The sequence below is a fragment of the Amphibalanus amphitrite genome, unplaced genomic scaffold, assembly GCF_019059575.1.
Source record: "Amphibalanus amphitrite isolate SeventyFive unplaced genomic scaffold, NRLGWU_Aamphi_draft 001288F_arrow, whole genome shotgun sequence".
In the NCBI taxonomy this organism is placed as follows: domain Eukaryota; kingdom Metazoa; phylum Arthropoda; class Thecostraca; order Balanomorpha; family Balanidae; genus Amphibalanus; species Amphibalanus amphitrite.
Window position 1 is genome coordinate 108,499 of NW_024882781.1, and position 22,134 is coordinate 130,632.

General features: G+C 50.6%; 2 protein-coding genes across 3 annotated transcripts; one reads left to right on the top strand and one right to left on the bottom strand.

Moving 5' to 3' along the window:
• The first annotated feature begins 81 nt into the window (after nucleotides 1-81).
• LOC122371886 (ATP-binding cassette sub-family G member 5-like) lies at nucleotides 82-8,636 on the top strand. Of its 2 annotated transcripts, none has more exons than XM_043348650.1 (13): nucleotides 82-215; nucleotides 1,286-1,347; nucleotides 1,627-1,744; nucleotides 2,062-2,267; nucleotides 2,616-2,760; nucleotides 3,148-3,420; nucleotides 3,868-4,078; nucleotides 4,473-4,590; nucleotides 4,812-4,905; nucleotides 5,230-5,368; nucleotides 5,656-5,883; nucleotides 6,293-6,472; nucleotides 7,824-8,636. In XM_043348650.1, exons 2-13 carry the CDS (start codon nucleotides 1,291-1,293, stop codon nucleotides 8,011-8,013), a joined length of 1,959 nt encoding a protein of 652 aa, XP_043204585.1. In that variant the 5' UTR covers nucleotides 82-215; nucleotides 1,286-1,290; the 3' UTR covers nucleotides 8,014-8,636. The 2 variants fall into 2 exon arrangements, with proteins under 2 accessions (XP_043204585.1, XP_043204587.1); XM_043348652.1 differs by having other exon boundaries at nucleotides 196-215; nucleotides 1,627-1,827.
• A 262-nt stretch (nucleotides 8,637-8,898) lies between these two features.
• LOC122371885 lies at nucleotides 8,899-20,304 on the bottom strand. The gene is made up of 11 exons (XM_043348649.1): nucleotides 19,568-20,304; nucleotides 18,839-19,044; nucleotides 15,717-15,972; nucleotides 15,112-15,318; nucleotides 13,488-13,646; nucleotides 12,654-12,876; nucleotides 11,432-11,630; nucleotides 11,055-11,179; nucleotides 10,676-10,772; nucleotides 9,886-10,427; nucleotides 8,899-9,647 (listed from the first exon to the last, which is right to left on the bottom strand). Exons 1-11 carry the CDS (start codon nucleotides 19,635-19,637, stop codon nucleotides 9,551-9,553), a joined length of 2,181 nt encoding a protein of 726 aa, XP_043204584.1. The 5' UTR covers nucleotides 19,638-20,304; the 3' UTR covers nucleotides 8,899-9,550.
• Nucleotides 20,305-22,134: the final 1,830 nt, after the last annotated feature.

Sequence of the window (22,134 nt, forward strand, 5' to 3'; positions counted from 1 at the left end):
CCGACAGACAGTAGAGCGGTGGAGTGGCCCGGCCAGTGCACAGTGCGGGTCAACCACCGCGCCGGCAGCCAATGGGCGCAGCGGCCGGCCGTGACGTCATCTCACCTGTTGATGGTTTCCCAGGCGGACGGGCTCGGCTCCGGCGGCGGCGGCGAGTGTCGCGAGTGGCCGAGAGGGGAGTGTGTGCCACCGCCGTGCTCCGCTCCACTCGACAGGTGAGTTTGTAGCGGCTCCACTCTGTCCTAGGGGACAACCTTCGACGACTAGTGACAGGTAAGTCTCGTCCATCTCATTTCTGTGTGTCTACAATGTAGGATTTTGCGATAGTTTCTGTACTGAGCGTCGACCGATGCGCTGCCGCGTCCGGTGCCACTGCCGGCCTCGGTCGGGGCAGCGACGCGGAACGGTGCCTTGTCTCTCCCATGTTGGCGAGAGCGGCCGCTGGGTTTGCGCCGCGAGCTGCTCGGGCTCACAACGTGCACGTAACGTCGGCGTAACGGTATGCGTCTCCAGTGTGTTCCTGCTCATTGTTGGTGATGGCCGTCGATAGATGCGCCGCGGTCAGTGACTGGAAACAGGTGCTGACGACCGGTGTCAGCGGTCGGACAAAACGAGTCGACTCCCAAAAATAACCGGCGTGATTGTGTGTGCTGGGGCACCGTAACCTGTTCACATCAACGTTCTCTGGCTTTAGAAGAGCGAGCTAATGTCTTTGGAAGTCACGTTTCAACAATCATATAATGAAATAAGTGTTATATAATGAATCATATAATGAAATCTTCAACGCAGAGTTGGATTAGGGCGAATGTTGTCTTGTTTGTCTTAATGTGGAAAAACGCACGCAAACTCATATGCATATTGCATACTACTACGCAATACGCATGTAGGTATGCTATCAGTTACACATCACATATTAGGTACACTTTTTACTATGCATCTAATCAAAACAGCATACAGGAGAGAATAAAACATGTCCGAGGGGATGCCTGCTCGTTGGGAACTGCAACGGATCACTAGAAAGCATCCCTGCATGTCGCAGCAGTGGAGACTGCATCACAGCACAGGGCAGTAACACCAACAATCTTGGAGACTGCACTGCCGCACAAGAGAGCAACATCTCGTCCGCTCCAGCAACGCGGCTAGAGCGCCGCACTGTCGTCACTCAAATTCCGCTCCAGCTGGGTACTGGTGTCGGCTTCTAGATCAAATGTCAGTTCAGTTACCACTAGCGGCAAAGGTGGTCATGCGATATCTATAGGCCACTAACAAATGTCGTCTGTTTCAGGAACCATGCTGCCCAATCAGGAATACATGCTCCAGCTAGCTGGAGTGTTCCATACAGGGCAGGTATGTGCGAGTCTTTGCGTGTGTGATGAACGGACTGACTGGACCTGGAACTATCCCTCAGCATCGAGTATGAGTGTTTTCAGGCGTCCAATCGTTTCATCGAGAAAGTCCAAATGCTGAAAGCCATCTTCAATCGATCGATTACATGCCAATGTGACACGCATAATTCACCGATCGCAATTATGCGTACTAGACCTCTACCAATGACCTGCCCGTGTCTTGACAATGACCCACCTGTGACCTGCCCTTGACCTACTCTTGACCTTTGTGTGACCTCAGGTGGAGTCGGGGACGTGTTTCCAGCAGCTGCTCGGCTCCGTCCCCACAGGGGTTATCCTGAAGGATGTGTCTCTCGAGGTGCACGGCGGAGAGGTCATGGCCATCCTCGGATCCAAAGGTCAGTCCCCACAGGGGTTATCCTGAAGGATGTGTCTCTCGAGGTGCACGGCGGAGAGGTCATGGCCATCCTCGGATCCAAAGGTCAGACATGAATACTGTCAGCGAGGGAAATGTCTTAATGTTGGTATCTGTATTCTGTGTCATACTGTTTTGATACGTCTGGTGTGCATTTATCGTATTAATGCAAATCGATTTTGATACATTTTTCATTACAAGGTGCAAATCAGTCCCGTTTGGAGAACACATTTCATATTTTGAACGTCCTTGTTGATGTCGGCTAAGATCTGCCCGGACGGCCTGTCTCTCCATTTCCAGGCAGCGGCAAGCGCGCCCTGCTGGAGGTGATCTCGCGGCGCGCCCAGGGCCGGAACAGAGGTCAGATCCAGCTGAACAACGTGCCCATGTCGCAGCAGCTGTTCCAGGAGCACTGCGGCTACGTGACGCAAAAGGCCGACCTGATCCCGGGCCTGACGGTGCGACAGACGCTGCAGTACGCCGCCAACATGACCATCTCCATGCAGGTGGGCAGGGTGACATAGAGACGGATTGTTGTGGGTCCGACGGTGTCACAACATGTTATTGTGTCACTTGGACTGATTTGACATCGCAGATGCCTGAAGGTAGACGATTTATTTGACATCGCGATTGCCTAAATTAAGAGCCATAATTTCTTTCCTTCACAGTCTACACTGTAAAAAGGTTTCAAAATTCGGACCGCTTGGTCAAACTTTGGGACATGCTAGCAAGTCACATGCCCTCTTTCACAAAAATACTCATAGTATATAAGCGTCCGAAACAGTTACCTACATGTAAATCAGAAGTTGTGGAGGCCCGCTCGTCCTCTGCCACCTGTTTCTGGCCGCCCTCAGATCTCCGGCGGCGTGAAGGCGGCCAGGGTGAAGCAGGTGCTGGCCGACATGGCGCTCAACAACGTCAGCAACCGCGGCGTCGAGGACCTGACGCCCTCCGAGTACAAGCGACTCGTCATCGGCGTCCAGCTGATGCGCGATCCAGGTTAGTGGCTGAGGATACCGTTAGGCTAGTGTGTGGGGATACCCTTAGGGTTAGCTTCATTTTGAAGGGGGTACCTAGGGAAAAGATTCAACTTTAACGTGTAATTTTTGTTAAGTGAGGGAGCTGCTCATGCATTTAGCGATTCTTTCTTTGATCCGTGCATTCCTTTGTTCGTTCGTTCATTCATTTATTAATGCGTTTGTTGGTACGCTCGTCCGAACGTTCAAATCGAAGTAGTTTGTGTCATCTCATGGTGTTTAAATCGTGAATTACGTGTGATGTATTCTATTCACCATTCAGGACCACCACCCTTCTATCTTTTGCTATTAATGACCACATTGATAACTATGTTTAACACTGTGTGTTACCCGTCCCGTGTTCGACCAGTGTGTCTGCTGCTGGATGAGCCCACCTGGGACCTGGACCCGCTCAACACCTACTTCATCATCTCGATTCTCTCCAACCACGCCAAGAAGTACAACCGGATCGTGGTGCTGACGATGGAGAAGCCGCGCTCGGACATCTTCCCCTTCCTGGACCGCGTCACCTACCTCTGTCTGGGAGACGTCGTCTACACGGGCAGCACGCGCATGATGCTGGACTATTTCCGCGTGATCGGCTTCCCGTGTCCGGAGCTGGAGAACCCGCTCATGTACTACCGTGAGTGAGAGGAGACGCACACCGGTGACGGAGCCGGGTCTGTGATGGTCACGAGTGTTATCACCTTATCTTATTCCGTAAAATAGCTAACAGTGAACGCCGTAATAATTCACAGCTTTCCACTCCTTGTCGTGAGTCGTGACTAAAAAAACTCTTCAGCTGATAGTGACACCCTAAGAGCTTGCATCAAATGCGTGCAGTGGGTGAAGCAGGTGCTGACAGACATGGCGCTCAACAGTGTCAGCAACCGCTGCTCCACGGTCACACCTTTCTGTCATACAGGCCAGCGCACTGTCTATTTGACACCTATTGTTTGACCTGTCTCTTTAACCCGTGGACCGTCATTTCAGAGGATTATTCATCTAGTCTGACCCGGTCTGACCCAGCCCGCCCCTCTCGGCAGTGTCTAGTCTGACCTGGTCTGACCCAGCCCGCCCCTCTCGGCAGTGTGTCTCTCCACCGTCGACCGTCGCTCCCGGGAGAGGTTCATCGAGTCCAACAACCAGATCGCGGCGCTGGTGGAGCGGTTCCGGGCTGAGGGCGCCCCCTATCGGAAGCACGCGCCGCCCGACATCGAGCCGGACACGATGCAGCTCAAGGTGCCGCTGTCGGCGTACGGACGCGCTCCGCTGCCGGCCGTCATGTGGAGCCTCATCTGGTAAGAACCGAGACAGTGAGACATCAGGGGGAACTGAGACATAGCCGAGACAGGGAGACATCAGGGGGAACTGAGGCATGGACGGTCGGTGGGACACGGACGGTTGACGGGAGCTCGAGACACAGACTGGACGGACGGTGGTAGTGGCTGGTGTCACTCTTGGCTGTAGGTGTGATGGCTGTTCTTTTATACTGGGAGTTTTACCTGATAACGCCAAATTGAGGTGTTCATTTACTAACTGACAAATTGTAGCATCAAACTGATTGGTAGCAGCAGATGCTTGGTTTAGCTGCTACGAGCCCTTGGTTTTCAAACGATTTACACGGTGAACGGGCAGACGCAGTGCCATGGGTTTTTAAGTTTCTCGGACCGCTAACATCTTCGATTGTTTCAGGAGAACGTGCGACTCCATCTTTAACTTCCGGCGGAGCGGTTTGAAGCTGCTCGGCCTGAAACTGTTCCTGTTGCCCATGTTCTTCTTCGTCCTGTGGAATTTCTACTTCCCACTTCAGGCAGGTGTTGCGCGGTGCTTAGTTTTGTCAGTGTTCTCGTAACGTCACACAAATGTGATTTATCAACCACGTTCTTCCTCAATTGATACCTATTAAATGAATAAAAGTAAAGTAGATTAGACCATTCAGCAGCACAGGCGACGATGACCGGTCAGTACGTGCACCCCTATTCACATCTGAACGCCGTCCTCACGGCACCCGTGTGTCCCCCTACCCTGCAGGCCACGCAGCAGTCCCTGGTCACCCGGACGGGACTCATCTTCAACTGTCTGGCCGGCGTCTCCCTGCTCTCTATCGTCATCACGGCGTCCACCTGTGAGTCGCCCAGTCACCGGTGCGCCCTCCAAACGAGCGGGGATGTATCGAGCGTACCGGAAGCTTTATCGTGCTCGATAGGCCATTTATTACAGTGATATGATAATTTTGCAACCAAATATATCGCGTCAGTATATTAGAAGACATATTTGTGAAGAAGCATTAGTTTACGTTTATTTCAAAACTAAGCATCTCTATTCTCTTCTAAGCTTGTTTCAGTTCGTTGAAAAGACAGATCGAATGCCATCTTCATGCTCCCGTAGTCCGGCTGGTGCGATATGACCCGACCTGACCTCTCCCCCCCCGCTCCCGCCTGCTGCCCAGTCGGCGTGTTTCGGACGCGCTACTACCAGGAGTCCCGGGAGGGTATCTATGGCGGCGCCACGTTCGTCTTCTGCCAGACTCTGAGCTCCCTGCCGCTCTCGGCCCTCTCCGTCTGCGCTGCGGCCTCCATCATATTCTGGTCGGTGCGGGGAAGTTAAAACGTTCTAAGTGATCTGCTTGGTACACTTGGCGGAAAGATTACATAATCAACCGATGGCAACCGCTCAGACAGTGATGTATTTTGTTTCCAAGATAAGTACTTGTGAAGCCGGAATGCCTTGTAGCTTGTTCTGTATTTATGGTGCCGTTATCTCCTCCGCTCTGATTGGTCGGCGCCCCTCGCCTCTCTCTGCCTGGGGGTCGCCTGCTCGCCCATCTGAGGCTGGGCGAGCACTGAGTTTAACTCCTCCCGTCCCCCTCTGGCAGGGGTCTGGGGCTGGGCGAGCACTGCGTCAACTGCGCAGCGCCCGGCTACAGCACCACCGACCAGCTGTGGCAGTGGTTCCTCTTCTTCACCGTCCTCTGGGCCTGCTACGCGTTCGTCGAGCACCAGACCATGCTGCTGCTGCTCTTCTGCCGCTCCTCCTTCTCGGCCGGCATCGCCAGCTTCTACTGCACCGTCACCTACCTGCTCGTCGGCAGCAGCACGCTCAAGTGAGACCAAGCGGCCGGCTGGAATAGCCGGGGTTGCTGGTCCTTAGCTGCTGTGTGGTTTAAAAGCAGCATCATCTACGATTCGGCTTTACGGTTGCATGCTAAATATGCCTATCTCTTTCTATACGAATGCCGTGCGCTAGCATAGGGTATTCACTGTGAGAAATGGTGATTTAAAGTTTCTTATATCCCATTACTATCAGTATTTCACAATTGTAAAACGTCGGTGAATGTGATTGAACAAATTGAGGTTGAAACCGAGTATGTCACGTCCAATGACAAGCGACCTCTATAAAGTCAGCATACCATGCTACTTGTAGGATAAGGCACATAATGAAAAGCCGGTCCGCCGTCTGAACGATTGTATTACGTTTATGACTCTCCTGACTAATCCACCGGTCATTCCCAGGACGCTGGTGGGCCTGCCCAAGTGGCTGTACTACGTCAGTTACGTCGTCATCTTCCGCTACGCCAGCGCGTTCCTGCACGAGCAGATGTTCCGCGACAAGGAGTACCTGGTGAACCTGCCGTCTCGCAACGAAACAGCGCAGATCAAGTGCATCAGCAACAACGCCCAATACGGCTGCAGGTGCGTGCGCTGCGTGAGAACCAATCGCTGGGACCAGTGGATTGGAACAGTGGCTGGGCATAGTGGCTGGGACCGGTGGCTGGGCTTAGTGGCTGGGACCGTTGGCTGAGCTTAGTGGCTGGGCGTTGTGGCTGGGACCGGTGGCTTGGACTAGGTATTGGCGGGGATCAGTAACTATTGGATGCGATGAAGTCGGCGAACGGAGTACTGCTCAGATGGAACGATAGAAGTTCAGCTGTTACTTTGCTACACAACTGCAGCTGCTAGATCGCTATAAAAGGGCTCCAGCTTACCTCTTCGCCTTTCCTTCCATCGTCACCTATTCGTTAGTTTGTCACGTATCGCATTTTAAAGCACTAGTTACGAGCGAGCGAGCGCAGCAAGCGAAGCGAGTCTTTTCAATATAACGGAAAAATCTCAGTATGAGCGGCCCGGCCCGGCCCGGTCCGGCCCGGCCCGGCCTGTAACGCTTTTGAGAGGCTTATATCTCAGCAACCGCTGGACCGATTTGCCTGCGGTCTTTTTTGCTGGGTAGCCCCATCCCTTCTACCCCGTAATTGACTACTTTTGATACATCTCAGTGACCGTCGTGGCACGTGCCACGTGAAAAGTCAGGGGTGTTCAAGCTGTTTTGCAAAAGTAGTGATTTTGAGAGGCTCATATCTCAGCAGCCGCTTGGGCGATTGTCTTGCGGTAGTTTTTGTAGGGTAGCTGCATCCCTTTTACCAAAGGTCGGATACTCTTGATCTATGTGAGTGACCCCCACTGCACGTGCAAAATACAAAAAGAAGAGGTGCCAAATTTGTTCCCATTTCAATAACTCGGTAATTACTGGGGCGATTTCGCTGAAACTTGGCATACCTACAGGTAGGCAGTAGGCACCCACCAGGCAATGCATTCCCATGTGTTGCGGTTAAGGTGCTGCTGCACGTGCGCACGTGCAGGGGCGCTTCCAGATCTCGAGAACGGCTGGGCCGATTGCGCTCAAATTTGGTACACGGTTGGGGACCAGTTAGTAGGGTGCCGTGCAAAAGTCAATTTGGACCCCGTTTGCACGTGCGCACGTGCAGAATGCCGCTTCCAGATCTCAGGAATGGCTGGGCCGATTGCGTTCAAATTTGGCACACCGCTAGCGACCGGTTAGAAGGGTGCTTTGCACAAGCCCGTTGGAAGTACCCTCTCGCCCTTCCGCACGTGCAGGGCTCACTATCTCGCTCGCTCGTTCTTCGCCCAAAAGGCGTTTTACTGGTAAATACAAACAAATAGTATAGTAGATACGCTACGCTGCTGCTAGGCTCGCTTATGGCAAGGTGATGTGTTGTTCACCGCACCTCATTTTACATCATTACAGGTACTTGAACGGCACACACTACCTCCAAGAGCGGTACAACCTGGGCAACATCAAGAACCCGGTGGACGACCTGCACCTCTACTGGAACTTTGCCTGGACGTTCGCGTTCGTCGCCGGCCTGGTCCTGTTGAACGTGCTCGCCTACAGTATGCCGCTGCCCAACTTCATCAAGAGCAAGTTCCGAGAGTAGTGGGAGCAGCACCGGCTGGATAGGAGACACGCACCAAGAGCAATGAGGTATCGTGTGTCTTTATGCTGTTCGAATGTGGGTGTATGTGTTTGTGTGCGCGTGCGTTTGTGTGTCCGTTTCGTGCTTGTTTTAAGCTTCTTTGTTGGTTTGATTTTTATACTGTTCATGGATGTGAAGTGAGAAGTTGCATGAATGATTCATCACCCTTTAAAGTTGTTTGCTCTAGTTCAAAGTCGTTTTTAGGACATTTGCGTCGCCTTCAAAATATTTTGTCACAAATCTTGCTTCTCTGTTAAGCTGGCTGCGATAAGTTAAGTTTAAGCCAAAAAGTTATAGCCTTTTTAATTATTGGTGGCTATAAAAGTAGTTTGCAATTTTTATCTGTTTGGTTCAAGTTCAGGAAAAACTCGTCGGTAATAGGCTCACTAAGCACGGACATACGTTGTGATATGCGTAAATGCAACATACCACACATGGGTAACCAAATATCGCGCATCGCTGCAGCATGCATAATTATGTATGTTCACTTATGAATCGTGTTATATTTCCCTCGCACTCAAACATGTTCGTTTCTTACCACATATGACTATTTATTTTGTAAATGAATAAACTATATCAATTTTGCATTTCTGTTCCAGCCGTGTTTACGCAATTGCCTTTCTACTTTTGATGGAAACCCTTTTTCGACTGGTCATCACTCTCCCGATATATGGCTACAAAATCGTTGAATTGGAAACGCATGCTCATGAATAGTGCATGGTTACATAGAACCAATAAGATGCCACCAAACAGATGAATGATATCATCCATTCACCACGATTGGTTACAAATACCTAAATCACAGAATTGCTCTTATTAGCATAATTGCAAGTTCATTCATTACACTTAATCAACGCTGGTCGATAAATATATATTTAGCTTAAAGATATATAGTAATACAGTACACCGGAACAGCGGACTTTTTCTATTGAACAGGCGAAATAAAAACTAGTAGGGCGTGACCAAAACCTTGGGTTCTAAAACCAGAAAAGTCAATAATTTCAAATACGTCTCCTTTTAAGCAAAAACGTCATCATTTCAATAAGGAGCTTCTGAGTTTGAGCCAAATCGTATTTCATTAAAGATGCAAAGCACATTTGAATAATTATTGACATTTTCCCGATGGGTCATGCGCCATTTGTTCCTAAATTAGATGTGAGGCACTATGGACTGCAGGTGACAGCGGATCAACCTCTTAAGGCCACCACTCGTTAGGCACTTCTTCACCTACTCAATCCCGATAGTGCCCGTATCTCCCATGGGTGCCCACGAGACATCAGGCAACTTAACTTCCATATCCATAATAAACCGAGACAGACATAGCTAACAATCCAACATCAGTGTGGCATTTAAAGCTGTCGAAGTATGTAGATAAAAGTGTCTAAAACATACATGGTTATAGGGTGTCTCTAACAGTGGGTATACAGATATGTACTCGTATGTATAGTAGTCGATAGTCGTCACGTTTGCCGAAGCCCGCTGGTCAGCTGCGGCTTGATCAGACGTGGGAGGACTTCCTGTTTCCGCCGTCATCATCACCATCCAGCTGAATGACGTTCTTACCGGGTCGTACAATGTCCACCTCGGTTCCAGTTCTGAAAAACAACAGTCTGCAGTGAGTGCTCTGTTGTTTCAAATAAAACTGAAAGGTACCTACTGAAAAGGCTTAGTATGAAGGCAAAACAGCGCTAAAGCTTTTCTCAAAATCTTTTTTTTTTCTCAGACACAAGCAATGTGTCGATTCCACCTCCCTCAGCGGTGAATCGACACATTGCCTGTGTCTGTCCTCAGGCCAGTGTCTCGTCCCGGTGCCCTCTCTCGTGGTACACTCACCCATCCTCGTTCATGACGAACTTTTTCGGCGTGGCCGCCGCGCCGAGCGGCTTGACGAGCCGGTCGACGCGCGGCAGCTCGATGCCGCTCGCCTGCGGCTGATCCTCCTTCAGCGTCCTGTTGAGCTCGTTCAGCAGTCTGAGCTGCTCCGTCAGCTCGGCAGAGGCCGGCTCTGACGGCAGCACCGGAGCCGCAGCCACGGGAGCCGGGGCCGGGGTCGGGGTCGGGGTCGGGACCGGAGCGCGGGCCGGGGCCGGAGCCGCCGCAGCCGCAGCCGGAGCCGGAGCCGGAGCCGGAGTCGGGGCCGCAACTGGTGCCGTGGTCGAAGCGATGAGCGCCTGTTTCAGTGAGGAGTCTCCGCCGCCAGCCTCGTCGTCGCCCTCAAACGCCGGGTTGGTGTACGAGGGCGGGGGCGCCGGCTTGGGGGCCTTCAGCGCCGACTTGAGCGGCCGCTTGGGCAGGTAGCGGTGTCGGTCGGTGCCGTGCACCTCCGGGTCGAACTCTTTGAGCGTGTCCTCTCCAGCGAACGCCTGCTTCACCCGCTGGCGGCCGGAGGGGGAAAGGAGGGGGGGGGGGGGGGGGGTGGTCAGTCGGGGGCCAGGGTCGAACAGTAGCGCCCGCGCGGGCTACGCGGCAGATGCCAGCGATCCGGTCTGCATTGTTTGATATTCTACTCCGAACCATAGTTAAAAAGCATGGACTCCAACGAAGGTATATATGTAGTTACTGTATATCCCGGCAGAAAAATAAAGGTACTATGATGGGCAGGAAACAAATATTCAGCACTTACGTCTTCTTCAAACGGCCTGATTTCCTGATCAATGCCATATTTGTGGTCGTCGATGTCTTCCATTTCGGGAATGCTGCCTTCATCGTCCATGTCCGTTCTGGAACAGCGCGAATCCCTGTCAGGCTAAATCAGCATTTTCAGTGTGAATATCAATGCTCGAATTCTTAGGCACGTGGATGTTTAGACTTCAAACATTTTTTTTTTGTACCGCTGAGCTATGATTCATAAGCATTTTTGTTTATTTCGTCGGTATTACGGACACATTATGTTATAGATGACAGTTTTACTCATTTTATAAGAGAATGTAGGGCTCGGTATTACATTGTCTGTTCAGCGGTTGTTTCAGTACTCTGCGCGCGGGGACCAGGGCCACCCTCACCTGGCGTGCGCCGGTCGAGAGCTCATCCACATCACCACCATAAACACCAGCAGCGCCAGTGGCACCAGCGCGATGGTGATGGCCCACCACAGCGTCTTGTTGACCTCGGTCAGCGTCAGAGAAAACTGCCAGAGAACAGAGAACGATTGACATGGACGTCAGAGGAAACCGTTTTCCGCAGAGAGACAACGGTTGAAAGGGTCGGCACAGTCTCGGTTACTGCCTACTGACGATCGATCGAACAATAGCATCAACTTGTGCCGACACTGGTTTTGGACCAGGACAGGTTTGCTATGAGGCAGTATCATACAATCCCATCATCTGACCTGTCCCGCGGCACGCCTGTTCCACGGACCGCTCTCCTCTGCGCCCCTCACCTGGTAGCCCAGGTCCTTGTTGATGCCGGCGCCGTTCTCGAAGACGATGCCGTACAGCTGCGGCTCCAGGAAGGCCCACTGTCCGTCGGTGGCCAGCAGCTCGATGAACCACGTCACCCGGACGCAGTTGGGGTCGGTGACCACCCAGCCGGAGGTGTAGTCGCACATCATCCACGCGCTGAACTGGACGTCGTCAGACCTGTGCGGGCGGGGAGGGGGGGGGGGGGGGTCAGACACAGGTCTCAGTGCAGAGTTGGCCTGCGCTACGCTACGTTACGCACTACGTTACGCTACGTTTGCTTTTTTGGCCAAAACTACGATACCGAATTACGATACGTTATATATTGCTACGTTACTGAATTACGGTATTTGTTAATTAACGCAGCAAATTATTTTATCGTACTACGTTATGCAATATGTCATCATCCACTACCCAGTGGAAACGGTTAGTCTCTAGTAAGCCAAATACTGCGCACAATGATCGCCGGCTTTGCAGCATCGTCGGTGCGGCGGTGCCTACGCGCTACTCGCTAGATGCGCTGGACTTCACCGGTGTCGGTCCGGCCGGAAGAAAGACTCAGTGGTATTCATATAGCAGGCGTCTCACATCCGTGTAAACGGCCGGAGGTCTGGTGACGACTAACGATATGAGTAAACTGAAAAAAATTATGTACCGTATACAAATACAACTGACCTGTAATTGCTACGGAATCCATTTCGTAGTTCCTACGTTATTCTATTATTTTCCATACTACGCTACCGAAACATCCCAATTACGCTACGAAACGGAACTGACAGCTACGGGTTACCGAAAACTTCAAAATAACGTAACGTAGGCCAACTCTGTCTCAGTGTACCCGTACTTCAACAGGGCAGCACGTCTGTTTAACTTAAATCATAACCGATAGATACATTCACTATGTTTCCATGACACGTCTAAATCGATTTAGCGAAATTTCACGTGCATTTTTCTCGAAAACTATTTACCTTATGCAAAAAATGAGCGTATATATGGTTTTAGCTAGCACCTAATCCTATATTTACATTTTTAAATTACGCCTAAATGCTATGATGGAGCAAATCCATTTTTCAAAATCGGCTTAGATTGTGTCATGGAAACGTAGCCATTATGTATCGAAATGAACAAATGCTTTCGCCTGCTTTTTTTTAACTCGCTGTGCGATCAATAGTGCCGCACTGCAGTAAGGCCTGAGATTCATGCCTGACATCTCGCCACGCTGGCACGTTGTGGTCGCCTTTGTAGACGTTGGCCCAGAGCGCCAGCGTCTCCCGCAGGTGGGCTGTGGCTGTGTCGTTGGGGTCCACGAAGCGGCCCGGGTCCGTGCCGGTGACGTAGCAGTCCAGCTGGAAGTCCTGGTTGCTCGGCGTCGGCGGATGGTTGCGGTCCGTCGTGGTCGGCGCCATGGTCGTCGAGCCGATGACCTCTGCAGGACGGCGAGACGGCAGAGAGACGATAGAACGGACCATACAAAACAGGCCTCTAGCGTATACATTTGCTTAGCACTTTTGTACATCTTCCTCTTTGTGACTTTGAACTGCCTTACATGATAATTCGTTAACTCGTACTGTTAACACAAATTTGTTACGAGCTTAGTCTGGGATGACCTAGCGTTATTTACTTTATTTTGGCCGTGTAGATGACTTCGAACGGGCTCCGGGGTGATCTATCATTTCTACTCACTCATACCTGTGTAGCTCTGTATACAATAGCCGTTTTCACGACGGCCATCTGGTACACATTTGGTGCACATTTGGTGCAGATTAGGTGCAAATTTGGTCAAATTAGGTTCAGTGTATCTCTTAGCAGCTGTCAGCTAGGGTTGCGCTAATTGCGTATATGCCGGCTTTGTCATATTATCAGAGAGTATCATCGATTAAAACACTGAAATAAATTCATAAAGCGAAGATATTCGCTGTAAACGAGATTAGGTGCAGATTTGGTCAAATTAGGTGCATTCGCCGGATAGCCCGTCGTGAAAACGGCTAATGTCTACTCATTTCCGGCTGTGAAGCTCGGTCTACCGTTTCTACTCACTCTCGGCTGTGTAGCTGACTTTGAACGGAGTTCGAGGCGCCGCGTGGGACCGGGACAGCAGGTAGACGAACGCCTCGCCGGCCGGCACGTGGTAGTGTCGTGTGGAGAAGCTCCCGGTCAAGAGGTGGGCGACAGGCTCGGAGGCGTACGGGCCGTCACCTGGGTCAAATGGTCGAGGTCATCAACTAAGACACTCACACACACATTTGTGGAGACCAGCACCGACCCAGGGCTGTAAAAAGCAAATTTTTGAATTTTTTTTTGTTACGGCCCGTTTGAAAACTCGGCCCGTATTAGCCCGCGTCGTGCTGGGGGAGGCGTTTTTACGGCGCGTAGTGACCGCGCTACGCGCCGCCATTTTTTGTCCAACTGTTTTTACATCTTTTCCGCAAATGTTGTGAAAATTTCAGGCCCCGGTCATTCAAGGTCAGGTCACCAGTTCACGTCAAGTGACCTTACCTCAGTAAAAGTTTGAAGGCTCGCTGTAGCTACAGCGACTGAGCAATCACTTTGAAACTTACAGTGATTGCTTAGGGTAACAGTACATATGTATACAATTTATATCACATATTTGTATATCTGTGAGTGTGACCTAAGGTCAGGTCAATTTTGCGACTTCTCCATTAGGTAGGTATAAGCTTCAATGGGAGAAAATTGAAATGCGCCTCTTTTGGACGAATGTCGTTCTAAAACTTCTCAAACATAGGTTCATAAGTAAACAATACACATTGAACCAGAAAATTGTACTTGCGACCCCTCTGTGTGCCCTTGAGTTCATCTCAGGCCATGAAAGGTCACCAGCAGTTTTTAAAATATAACTTAGATAGAGACGTGCTAGAGCGGTGAAAACACGTCAGATGTGTTCAGCTCGACGATTACAGATCGACTGACATGCAACATGACCCTTTCCGGTCAGGTCATGACCTTGACATGAGGTCAATTTAAAAAATGACCTTTCAAGGTCAAATCATAGTTCACTCAACGCGTCTTGACGAGAGGAACACGATGCTGGTAAAAGTAATGTCGTGGCTCTTCTGCGTCAAAAGTTATTACAGACAAACATTTTTCGTAAAAAAAGGTTATTTTTATGGTTTTTACCCTCTGGAGGCTAAACTGTTAATCTGAGGTCAAATCTGAGGGCTCCTTGGCGAAAGAGCGTTAAAATAGCTATCGAATGCGCTTTTCCGCGGCGCTGTAGCTCTGTTGGTTCCCGAGTTAGCCGTCGGGTGTTTCAAATTTGATGAAATCGACAACATTTGACCTTTGATGACCTCTGGTGACCTGACATTTGACCTGACCTTGAAAATGACCTAAGTATTTCCGCCATTTTTGTGATGCTCTTTTGATTGCCACTTACCGCGTGTCGCTACGTGACCTAGGAGCCGAGTTAGACGGGGGTGGGCGTGAAAACGCCCCCCCCCCCGCCCCCTTGCACGACACGGAAAACTCAGGCCACCAGCACGGCGCGGGTTAAATTGACTCTCGACTAGGATTTTAAAAAGCACCAGCTTTGGAGTCCGATCTCTTGACATCAGGCGTTTTCACCTCTATATATCTCCCTTTATTCCACCCCATGCCCGAGCGATACCGTGTGGTCGGCAGCTGCCGGGACGGCTCAGCTCACCGGCGCCGATGATGAGCAGGTCGCCGGCCCCGGCGTCCAGATCCAGGTCCCGGACGGTGAAGTTGATGCTGCTGGCCGTCTCCAGCAGGTTCAGGTGCCAGAGGTGCTCCGTGTTCACGGCGTAGTCGGCGCCGCCCGTCCAGTGAGCCTGCTCGGGCGCCTCCACGGTCCCCGACATATTGTCCGTGATCTCGTAATTCTCTTGGGCTGCAGATGACGATTGAAAAGGTGAGACATGCCGGTTAGCAGTTCAGTAGGAGTCAGACTGACACAGTACCTACCTACCAACCTTTCAGGTCTTAATCCTTATTAGATTAATCACCTTTGATCATGCCATCTTTCAATATTTTTCCGTTGTAACTACCTACAATATTCCTTTTCTCTTTGCCTCTGTTCTGATTTTCTTCTAATATTCTCTACCCTCTACCACCCCTCAATTACTCCTTAGCTTCGCTCCTGTTCCTACATATGTAGAACCCCAGTTCACTTCATCATCCTCTCGTATCCCCGTCTCCCACTTCCTCCTGATGGGTAGCTCACTTTAACTGCAAGCTTCCAGCGTAATCTGGACCTGGCTGTTTTGGTCCTCTCCTAGTCGAACTCACTCTGATTGTAGGCCACCAGGGAGATCTGGATCTGGCTGGCGGGATCCTCCTGCTGGTACTCCAGCACCAGTGAGGAGGAGGGCGCGGCCACCCAGGTAGTCGGCTGGGACTCGGTCAGCACGGCCAGCGTGCTGCCGTCCGGCTCCAGCACGGTCAGCGACTCGTCCACCGCCAGCCGGGAGGCCTGCTCCACGTGCAGTCGGAGCACGGCGTCCTCCGAGGAGGCGTTCAGCGTGATCGTCCACAGGCCGGGTGTCTTCAGCGGAACGGGTGCCGGAGAGACGGTCAGACACGGACAGACACGGACAGACACGGTCAGACACGGTCAGACACGGACAGACACGGACAGACACGGACAGACACGGACAGAGACGGACAGACACGGACAGACACGGACAGACACGGACAGACACGGACAGACACGGACAGACACGGTAAGACACGGGCAGACACGGTCAGAGACGGACAGACACGGACAGACACGGACAGACACGGACAGAGACGGTCAGAGCCGGACTCGTTCCAATAAAGGTATGTGAGCCGATGCATCAAATGGAACAAATATACATATACAGTGAAAACAAGTTCAAAAGTTAACCCTCCGCGGACCTATTGATTTTGTAAATACGCGCCGGCCGAGGGGGGGGCGGGTACGACCCCCCTCGTCGTTTCGCCCCTGGTGGAGCTAGCGCGTCGCCGAAAAAACGAGCGTGTGCGCCGTTACGAGACGCAGAGATTGATACCCGATTTTAAGGTCCTAGGTCAACCGGTGACCTCTGAAGTCAGGGATCAAGTGCCCCGAGGTACGCTTTCGTTTTTGATGAATAACTTCGCAAAAACGGCCGGAGAGCCGCGATTTTGGCAATATCGTGTTCGCCTCGCTCAGGCGCGTCAAATGATATGCTTTTCGTTTGGGTGAGGTCAACTTAAGGTGTTGACCTCGGGTCACGGTCAGGTCAGCGCCCCCAGGTCACGAAATGGGTCGAAGGAGGTCATGTCTCATATCATTCGATTCGACATTTCTTCCCGAGTCTATTGGCGGCCTTCCTGACTCGCTATCTGTATTTGATCGGGAGTTATTGACGAAAAACTAATATGACCCTACTGACGTCATAAATGACATCACGCAAGGTTAACATTGCAAAAGTGACGCATCTAACCTTGCAAGGAGTGCATGAGATCACGATTCTGTGTGCTTGAGATAGTTGGAGATCGTTCTAGGTGCCAGAATAGCAGTGTTCATTTTCCCCATTGACTTATAATGGTGAGGTCACGAAAATGACCTGACCTCATAAGACTTTTAGGAAAAATCCAACACATACAAGTTGAAAAACTCCTAATGGATACTAGATCCTGCAAGTTTCATTTCCCGGTGAAAGGTCCTCTGGCAGTGAGGGCGTTGCAAAATTGCGACATCTGAACACCGTGCAGAGGTTCACTTATGACGTCATAGGTCAATGACCTGACCTGACCCGAAAATGCAGTTGGTGTCAGAAGATTTGGCTTGAATCAAAGGTCAGGTTTGCCAACTTTCAGTTCTCTATCTGCAGCGTGTTTGGAGCTATCGCGAAAAAAATCCCATGGAGGGTGGCACCCGCCACCCCCCCCCCCCCCCTCGGCCGGCGAGGGTGAACTTATTTGGGAAGAACGTATGGCCTGGCGACACAAAAGCAATGTGCTCTCAAACGTAATTCAGATTAACCCGCGCATGACTGGGGTATTTTCCATAACGCGAGTGACTGGGGGGGGGGGGGGCTCTCCAGAGCCCCCCCCCCCTCCTATCTCCGAAACTACTGGGCCGATCGTAAAAATTCAAACGGCGTCTGATAGCCCTGGAAAAACTGTCGAACGAAACCTATTTTCATTGACCTCAAGGTCACCGATGACGTCACAGGTCAGGTCAAAGTAAAAATTATCGACATTTTTGCTAGTTCACAATTTAGGCTCTGACCGCCGGACCGCCGGTCCGATCAGGCTCATTTTTGGTTTACGCACTCCTTGACGGATGCCTTAGATACCCTGAGGGTACCGAACTTTTATTTCGAATTTTTAAGGTCAAGGCCAGGTCATCCTAGGTCACGAAAATTGTACATCATGTATCGGTCACGTGACGCATGTTTTATGGTCCATTTTACTCGTAGATTTCGAAAATAGTGTCGTCTGTGTCATTTGAGGTCATTGTCAGCTGAATTTACCGGAGGTCAGGTGACTTTCAGGTCAGAAAAGGTCAAATTTTGAAAATGAATTTTTTCAACAAAAAAGGTGCCTATCAGATGCAGTTTGAGCTCAGGAACACGATGGTGCTATTCATGTTGCTGTACGACTTCAAAAACGTACTGAAAAATGGATTTGAAAAAAACATAAAATTGTAAAATTTTGACAATAATGCGAATAACTTGGCTATTTTTGAAGATATTGGGCTAAAACTTGCAAAGGTAGTTCATCAGTATGTGTTCTATCACATATGTTCCGGTCTTTGCGAAAAGTCAAAAACTTTTTGAATAAAATCTAAAAATATATTTTTTTGTAATTGTAAATACATATTTTTCAAAATTTTCAAAATTTCGAAAATTCGAGATAGCAGTTTGACAGCTACGTGTATTTGTAGTCCAATCATGCAAAGAAAATGGATCTAGCTTTAAAACTGAGCTCTTGAGAGCGTTTGCCGTAATTCAGTATTTTGCATGAAAATCGGCCGACATGACGTCACTCTGACGTCATTTTCGGCAAAACTATGGTAGATAGAAAGTTGAAATTTTAACACAAGGTGTCAAATTGATGCCTCTGAAAGTACCGCAAGTTTCGTGTTGATCCGTCAAACTGTTTAGAAAATATTGCTGAAAAACGGGAGGGGGGGCTCTGTAGAGCCCCCCAGTCATGCGCGGGTTAAGCCAGATAGTGGCTGTGCTATCTTTCGATTGATCATATTCCTTATCTATTTATCTAGTTATCTGCAAATTAACTTCACTGAAGTGCAATAGGTAATAGGTATATGAGGCAAAGGCACACCTCATAAGAGCATCCACCAGCACTCACTATGCTATGTCATATGTATGCTATGGCCTTTAGGTGAGGATCCAACAGCGGTCTCTCCACCTGGAGGTTGCCGCTAGACCACATACCGGGCACTGGTAGTTGGTTGACTGCAGGCTGACCACCTGTAGGTCGGGCAGCGTGCAGTTGACGACGCAGTCCTCTATGGAGACGCAGGGATCGACGGCTGCCTGTCCGACATCCTCGGGCTGCGTCTCGTCCACCACCTCGTCTTCACTGAGCTCCATCAGCCTCGGCATCCAGTCGCCGGCCGAACCGGACGGCCGCGACCCGTCTGCAAATAGAGCCGACACTCCGCTACAGCAGGCATATCTCTAGAGCCGCAGGAGGGACATTTTACCCTGAGCTTTACAGCTTCTGGCATTGTATTTGCCCATTTCATTTTTTTGTAGTTAGTATGACGGTATGCATTCTGATAGGTGCAGTATGTTGTGTTGTATATACATACCTACCCGAGTAAGGATAGGTAGGTGAAATTCGGCAACAAACATGAATCTGTCAATAAATAAAATCTGTACCTACACCAAGTTCTGTTAAAATCTGATCGTAATCGTGACATGGAAAAATAGAGTTCCACCTACGCCTTATGAAAACATATAGGTTAACGAACCATTAGAAGAAAACAGTGGAGTTACATACAAGCCGTGTGGCGTTATATTGATAAGCGGAAAGCACTGTGTAATGTGGCTTCCGAACACGTCCGACAAATCACGGGTTGGCACTGAATGTGCTAAGCAGGAGTCGTTATTTCACGACTGCTCCACCACAACCTCGCTGCAGACGGCAGTGCTTCTCACCTGAAGAGACGGCCGACGACACGAGCAAGGCCACCAAAACCAGCGGCAGTCCTCGTCCGTTAGGTCCCATGGCGGTCTGCGCGGTCAGATCGGCAGCAGCAGCCGGGCGCGCCGGTCGGTCACCCTCCGACAGACGCCGCGGGCACAGCTGGGTGGTTCTACTCCCTGACAGACGCCGCGGGCACAGCTGGGTGGTTCTACTCCCTGACAGACGCCGCGGGCACAGCTGGGTGGTTCTACTCCCCGACAGCGGCGGAGGGGTGGCTGGCCGAGCGTCAGCCGACCGTCCCCGTCACGGCACCGGACCTCCCCGACCTGACGACCCCGTGTCTCCGTGGGTCACCCGTCACACCGTCCACAGAGCAGACGAGCCCGGCACCATCCACTGACCACACGCCTGGATCCACTGACCCGCTCACCACTCACTGTCGGAGCCACCTTATCCAGCCAGTCACCTCTGAACGCGGCGTCACAGCGTCACAGACACTGCCGCCGCCGCCGGGCTCCTCCGACTGACGTCAAGGATCGCCACTAATCCGCCGATAGCTGAGACGTCGCCGATCGCCGCGCGTCGCCGTCCCATATCGCGCCGATAGGGACGATAGCCGCTATCTACATCCTACTGCGGACAGCCGGCGGCCGTGTGGGCTGAGCGGAGGCCGCCGCTACCCGGGCACTGCGCCGAGCACCTGCCGTCTCAGAGACAGGGGGACACTCGAGCAGATACGGTAGCGCATGTAGCCGTTATCGTGTGGCGATTATATCAGTGCATTAACCCGGCAGTTGCTGGGGTATTTCGCCACCCACCGTTTGCTGGGGGGGGGGGGGGGCGTTAAACGCCCCCAGCCGATAACTCGAAAACCAATAGGCGCAGCGAAACGCACGAGGCGGCAAACGAAAGAACGCGACGAGACGCTTCAGATGAGTACTTTAAAGTTGAATTTTTAGGTCACAGGTCGGGTCAAGGTCAGGTCAAACACCTGAAATCGGGCTTTCAGTAGCATGGACTTCAGGACTTCGCAATGGGCGGCTCTCGTCATAAACTCTGTCAAAACGGTGCACAATCCATCATATAAGGCCTACAAGAGTGTCAGCTCCATGTAGGGGTCAGTCAAGCATAGGTAAGGGTCAAGGTCAGGTCAACCGGGTGGGCACATATCCCCGAAAATCAAAACTGATATTCGCAGCCTGTGACACATGTTTTATGGGTAATTTGGGGCGTAGAACACGATGGTGACATTCATTTTGTCATATGTGTACGTGTTTGGCTCAAAAAGCTCAATTTAAGAAATGCATGTATCATGGTCGTGAAGCAGTCACGATAAATTGCCAAGATTCAGTTCAAGATTTTGGAAAATGCGGATCGATAATCAATAATCGAAGATAGCCATTTGATTGTTCATGGTATTGGCAGTCTAATGACGTTTACTGCATGTCTGTATGTCTATTCTGTGATTTTATATGATTTTTGAACATATGCCGTTTTTGGTCGAAAACTCAGAAATCATGACGTCACTAAAACTTCGATATCTCAAAAATTTTCCGACCGATTTTTTTGAAACTTTGTCAAAATACACGTCAATCAATTCCCTACAGGTACCAAAAATTTGGCGCGCCTGCGGCGCGCCGTTTTTATGCTATGGCCCGGCAAAAAAAGTGGGGGCGTTTAACGCCCCCCCCCAGCAACTCGCGGGTTAACAGGAGATCGCTGTTCCATCTTGTTTACCGAACGGAAGAGAACATGAACCATAAACACATTAGGAATTAGAAGGGTGTTTTCACGACCCTTGCGCTGGACAATCGAGATTGGTATTACTGTTGCGATTTCAAAATAGCTCGATTGATAAACATTCAAAATAGTTGGAAGTTTCTGAATGACATGCTTTTCATATATTAACTAAGACTCAACATGATCAGACTGAGCCTTAAGCAGTAATCAAATGGCTCTAAAAATCATAGCAAGTGTCCAACATTCTCGATTGAGTAACATGTTTGGGTCAATTTTCTTCCCGTCAAAGGTTTGTTATATAGTTGCATGGAAATAGGCAAACAAGTGGCAGTCATGAATGAGAATGACTGCTTGCAGGTGCCGTTGCGCTGTTTTGTCGGTCTGTTTTGACTCGGCCGCGGCCCTTATTCAGTGTCAGATGCTAAGATACGATCACGGAGTAATAAGCCAGACCAGCCATGGGAGAGGGCAATATCTGTGAGTGAACTTATTTCTGTGGAGTTATCATGAAGCTTTGTGTAATTAAGTTACTGAGTCTCACATGTGACTTTGTGCTATCATTAGCAGTGTTTCATGTTTCGCTTAACTCTCGCCCGCACATGGGGGGGGGGGGGTTGCCACCCCCAGGTAGTTTTTTCTGCTCTGCACTCAACATTTTTAACCCTCGCCCATGCGACCCCCCCTAAGGTTTTTCAAAGATAGCGTAAAAACGGCGGCGCGCAGCGCCGCCAAATTTAGCACAGCCTATGGGGCAACCTTTTTACATATGACCTGAGAATTTCAGGTCCGAGTGACCTAGGGTCAGGTCACCAGGTCAGAAAAACCGGTACAAGGTCAT